The sequence below is a fragment of the Impatiens glandulifera genome, chromosome 2 (assembly GCF_907164915.1).
Source record: "Impatiens glandulifera chromosome 2, dImpGla2.1, whole genome shotgun sequence".
Taxonomy (NCBI): Eukaryota; Viridiplantae; Streptophyta; class Magnoliopsida; order Ericales; family Balsaminaceae; genus Impatiens; species Impatiens glandulifera.
Window position 1 is genome coordinate 40,184,341 of NC_061863.1, and position 6,220 is coordinate 40,190,560.

General features: G+C 29.9%; 1 protein-coding gene across 1 annotated transcript; it reads right to left on the reverse strand.

Annotated features, from left to right (window-relative positions):
• Positions 1–4,461: 4,461 nt before the first annotated feature.
• LOC124924663 (MADS-box transcription factor 51-like) lies at positions 4,462–4,944 on the reverse strand. The gene has a single exon (XM_047464670.1). The coding sequence runs from the start codon at positions 4,942–4,944 to the stop codon at positions 4,462–4,464; it is 483 nt and encodes a 160-aa protein (XP_047320626.1).
• Positions 4,945–6,220: the final 1,276 nt, after the last annotated feature.

Sequence of the window (6,220 nt, forward strand, 5' to 3'; positions counted from 1 at the left end):
TAACACGTTTTTCACATTTTGGCACATTTTTGACATGTTGAACACGTTTAACACGTTTTTGGCTCATTTAACACAATTTTAGCATATTTAACACGTTTTGGTATTATTCCATATTTTTCACGTTTTTCGCATTTTTTGTACGTTTTTCACATTTTTGGCACGTTTAACACGTTTTTGACATTTAAACACGTTTTTGCACATTTAATATATTTTTGACATGTTTAACATGTTTTTTGTATGTTAACACGTTTTGACTAGTTTTAACACGTTTTAGCACGTTTAACACGTTTTTGGCATTTTTAACATGTTTTTCACGTTTTTGTCATGTTTAACATGTTTTTCACGTTTTAGCACATTTAACGTGTGAAAACGTATTAAACGTGTTAAAATTTTGAGAAACGTGTTAAACGTGAAAAATGTGAAAATGTATTAAACATGTCAAAAACGTGTTAAACGTGCCAAAACATGTTAAACGTGCCAAATCGTGTTAAACGTGACAAAAACATGAAAAACGTTTGAAAAAACGTGTTAAACAACAACCAAATGAACACCGAAGTTACTTATGAGTCTCGAGATCCATCCAACGATGGGATGGTAGTGTATTGCATAAAAGAAAACTAGTGAAAAAGGTAGAATCTCATAGGCATAAAATGTTGGGGTGAAACAACAAAGAAACTCATCATATCGAAAGGATGACAATGTGTTGACTAAATAACCAGTAAAGAATCACATATGATTGGATTAAGACTAATAAAAATATGGGCATTGACTACTGGGATAAAAAAACAACCGAAAACAAAACTATATTGTGTAGCCTAAGAACAAATTTTTTGCTCGAGTACCATGTTAGAATATATAAGGAGATTGATTTGAGGACTCATAAGCATACAAGCAAATGAAACCCTAGGAAGAGATAAAAATGTAAGGAGATTTGAAAGGAAGCGCGATCGGCAAAAGAGACACAACACAATTGGCACGATGACACGATAGGCACATGCGACACGATAGGCATGATTTTTTCTTGCATCGTAAGTCATCAAATCAACATCAGAATCTCCATTGATTAAAGGAAGCGCGATCGGCACAAGCGACAAAGCACGATCGACACGGGCGATACGATAGGCACAGGCGACACTGCACGATCGACATTAGTGGCACGATATAGCCTTGCGTCGTAAGTCATCCATTAAGTGTTGCTAGTCTAGGGTTTTTTGTGAAGTTGTTAGTGCCGCTGGAATTTGTCCTCGATTGCAGTTTATTTGTGACCATCTTTTAGGGTTTCTACAATTAACCTGTTATATTACTTTGTTTATGCCATTATGGGGAAGGGGAAGAACAAAAGTAATAAATTTACAGAAGTAAGGGAGTTCATTCTGAAAAAATTAAGAATATTGCAGGAAAAGAGATTGAGAGGATAGCTGATGAAATTATCCAAGAAATGTAGGAGGAAAACAAACTAAATCAACAAATCCTGTAGAAATTCATGTAGAAAATAATGTAGGAAAACAGGGCAACAAAGAGTGAGTATGGAAGGTTGGTTATAACGAAAGACCAAACTATTTGGTCTTAAAAACCAAATTATCAAACTCATGATACATGCCAAGAAGGGAAAAATCACAATCAGTAAAGAGAGAGTTCAACAAATAACAGTTCAACTCAATATTTATTATCTTCAGAACTGAAATTTTTTGAAGAAAGTAGAATATGAGGAGATAATTAAATGGTTAGTTGATGCAATAAATAAGCCGATAAAGGCTCCCAAATCCAAGACCTACACTATCAGAAGTAATTCAACATAGAAAGTCAATAAAGTATGGTGGAATAATGCAGAAAAAAATCTGAAAATCATTCCTACAAAGGAAAAGTCTACTTGGGGATATCCAAATAAAGGTAGAGGTACTCAACTCTCCTTTTAAATTCAAATTGCCTTCTAAAGTAGAGGAAAAATATATTAAAGACTGAGAGTTTGTGGTGGTTCAAAACTTCATTGGGAAAAACATATTATCATTCCCAACTACCAAAGATGCTCTAATTATACAGTGGGGGAGAAAAGGACTTGAAAAAGTTTATATAAACATACATGACATTTACTTCCTATAGTTTAAAAATGGATCAAATTTGAAAGAAATCTTGGAGAAAATACATACTTACATAGGATCAAATTGTATGAAGCTGGAAAAGTGGTATGAAGAGATGAATCTATAGAGTAGACCAAAGTAAATGGCCCAAATTTGGTTCAAGCTCTAAAATATTATAGCCCACATTTACAATGATGAAACAATTAGTCATTTTGCAGGCACAACTGGGAAACTATTATATATGGACTCGATAACTGATGAAGGTGAGCACTTGTCCTTTGCTAGAATTAGCATTGAAGTGCATCATAGGATTATCCTGCCAATGAAAATGGCAGTTGTTGACAGAAAAGGAAAGTATAATATAATGAAGATCTTTTATGAATGAAAACAAAAAATGTGTGCTTTCTGTAACACTTTCCTGCACAATGTATGTGATAAAGCTAAAGAAGAAGAGCAGAAGAATCAAGAAACAGGAAAGAAAAAGAAGGAAACAGATGAGGCTAATTTTAAAGATCAAACATTTGTAGAAAAAATCAATAAGGATTCTGGGAAAAAAGAAAGCAGTGAAGAAAAGAAAGTAAAGGGAATAAAGGTAAAGAGGAAAATAAAATTTTCTGTAATGTAAAGAATTGTGATGAAAATGGAAGATGAACCTCAAGTTGTTGTTGAAGAAACTCAAAAAGAAGACACTTAGAATTTCAAAGCTGAAACAGAGAATTATATAGCCGATAAAGAAGATTCCAAAATCGATGTGTAGTCTAAAGCTGAAGTTGAAGATGAAGATAAGGAAGACAAGAATACATAAATTCAAGTTGAAGATAACAAAGGTAAAATCCCTGAAATTTTCAGAAACAGTTATTTCTATCAAATCAAAACGGGCTCATACAAAGAGAAAATTTAAAATGATAAACAACAATACTCATCATCATTTTCAATACAATCTCCTTTCATCGTTAGAGGAAGAGGAATAGGAAGGAGAAGAAGGTCTCTCAATGAAAACAGATGGCATGTGAAATGTCAGGATGGGATAGTTAGGTTTGAATGTAGTCTTTTTTGTTTGTAATCTCTGTTTTTTAGAATGTATAAATACTACTAATTAATTTTTTTTAGGGTTTTTTTGATTGTTATTCATCATCATAGCTATGATTTGTCTAGTTTTGATTTCTAATCCTCCCACTTTTAGAATTTTAATGAAATAATTTTAACCGTTTTTCAAAAAAATATTATATATATAAGGAGATTTTATTAAATTTTTATTTAGAGTTACATAAGATACCTCTAGTATAAAAATTAAATTAGATTTATAAGAAAACTAATATAATATTAATATTATAAAAAAAAAATATCTCAAGTTAATGGAAAACAACTTGAAATCAAAAAGAAATTAAGACCGTGAGTAGAAATTAATTTCGAATTTATAACCTTTTAAAAATTATTTAATTTTAACTTAAAAACAATCCAAATAGAAAACGTTAAAAGATGAATAAAATATTTTATTATATTAAACTAGATCTTTGAATCCTAGGTTTAATTAAAACATGAATAAAATATATTATACTAGATCTTATCTTTGAATCCTAGCTAGGTCTAATTATTCAAAGTTATTAAACTGTAAAGAATTCTATAATTAATTTTAAAATCAGTTTGATGTTTTCAGATAAAAAATATCATGAATTGATGAATAAATCTATTTCACTTCCTCCAAATCTATCTTCAATATTTATTATTATGGAATCTCTTATCTCACTTTTCAATTCAATTTCATGTTAGATTTAATCGGAAAGATTTCTATAAATCAAATTTTATAATTTGTCTCATGTTTAGATTCACCAAATCCAAATTCAATTTACTTAGATATTCACTAAATTAAATGATTCCACTCAAATCATAACAAGACATTGACAAATTTTAGACTTAATTGAACCACAAGATAAGATGTAATCAAATCATGAACACAACCCCATTAATTCATTTCTTAAAACTTCAAATAAGACATTGAAACTCATTTTTACTCAAACTCTCAAAGATCTTCACATTTGTCAATATTGTTATATGATTGGCCATCATTAAATGTGTTGATATAAATGTGTAATCAATACCCGGTTAATTGCAAATAATGAAACTTTTGAATAGTGGTAATAACTATTGGATTAAGTGGAAATTTTAACACTTACAATAATAGTGATGGATATCACCATCCATATGAACAATACATATATACTTTTAAATCGCTAAACAATACATATATACTTTTAAATCGCTAAACAATACAAATACACTTTTAAATCGATAAACAATACAAATACACTTTAAATCCCTAAACAATACATATATACTTTTTAATCACTAAACAATACAAATACACTTTTAAATCGCTAGTTAGCTAGCATGTTATGCGGTTGTCGACCTCCTGTTTAATCATCTCCAATAAGGCCTTCATCGCAAGGGGATCATCTCCATTACTCTTCTCTCCAGCAATAATCTCGTCTAATATCCACCCAGTCAGCTTTGCCGCATCGCTGCTGCTGCTACTACTATCGTCTTCATTTCTCGTGGATGGAAGACCATTTCTCGTGGATGGAAGACCAGCCAAACTCAGATAATTGTCGACAATTTCATCAACAGACGTGCCGTCTCCGCCGTCGGTGGTGTACAGATGACCCGCCGGTGAGAAGGCAATGGCGGCGATCTTACAGCCAGTACTTTTGCGGTATTGATCCGCCTTCTTAAAGAGGCCCATTCTCCGTTTGGAGAAGGCCACCGATTTCTGCTTTTTATTATCAATTCTTTCTATCTGGATCTTCTTTTTTCCCGTCCCAAAATTCTTCTCTCTTTTATCACATTGGTTGATCGTTTCCTTCGTCATTACTCTGAAACAATATTAATAATGCAATGAGATATAATAAAAAAAGATGATCATCTGTAACAACTAATATAAATTAATAATACATGCACACGACTAACATAAATTAATAATTATACATGCAGAAAATCATAAGTAGATCAGATCGCTTCTTAAGTCGTGTTTAGGGTTTTAGGGTTTGGAGCAAGTGAGTCGTCGTTAAGTTCGGTATTACTGGAAGACTCTAATGCAGGTATTGGATGAACCATCCATCATGCAATTCTTCGAGGAGAATGATTTCGGTTTGATGATTGTAGATGGATAATTAAGTTGAGTTTCGTCGGTCGGAGAAGGGATGGAGAATTGAGACCAAACTTTGAAAAAGAACATGTATAGATAGAGTCTTCGGAGAAGCATTGAGAATGTGCAAATGAAGCTTGATAATCAAAAATGGCGAAGAAGATTGCGAATATAAACATTGAAGATAATGAACAAATTATAATGCAAAATCACATACCTGTTTGTAGAATTATCTTCAAGAAGGATCTCGATCCGTTCTCAATCTGTAAAATCAGTAATATCCGAAAGAGATTATACGAACAGAACAGTTCTTGAATCTAATGCAGAATTTGACGTTAATGGCGTTTTCTAATTAGGGTTCATATTTATATTAACGATGGGATGAAAACTAAATTATTTTTTCATTCTATGGGCTTTATTTGGGCCCAAATCTAATGAAGTTATATCTTCTTTTAATTAATTTATTATCTTCATGGACTATTTTTTTTTATATCAAATTGTTTAATATCATCTTTAGCATCAATTTTTTAATCAACTTATACAATTTTTTTTATAAGTTAAATTAATTTTTCAAAATATAAAATAACAATATTTTAATAAATTAAATTTATCAAATATATTTATATTTTATTTAATATTCAACTAATATATATAAAATAAACAAAGAATTTTATTTAAATTAGTAAGAATTTACACTAAAAAATAAATAAATATAAGTATAAAATTATAATTATTATTTATATATTTATAATTTAAAAAATATTTTCAATATTTATTAATAAAAGAAACTTAATATTTATAATATTTAATTTATATATATAAAATAAATTTTATAATTTTATATTCAATCAACTATTAAATAAATAAATATCTATATTATATATATAATATTATATTTTACTTTATATATAATATTATATTTTACCCTAATAAAGTACACCTAATTAGACCGTCATAGTCCTCTCTTCACCATTCTTTAAACCCTCACTAAACTTTCAAT

Excerpts from the sequence above, each read along its gene's own strand:
- LOC124924663 (XM_047464670.1), bottom strand. The coding sequence starts at position 4,944 with ATGACGAAGGAAACGATCAACCAATGTGATAAAAGAGAGAAGAATTTT.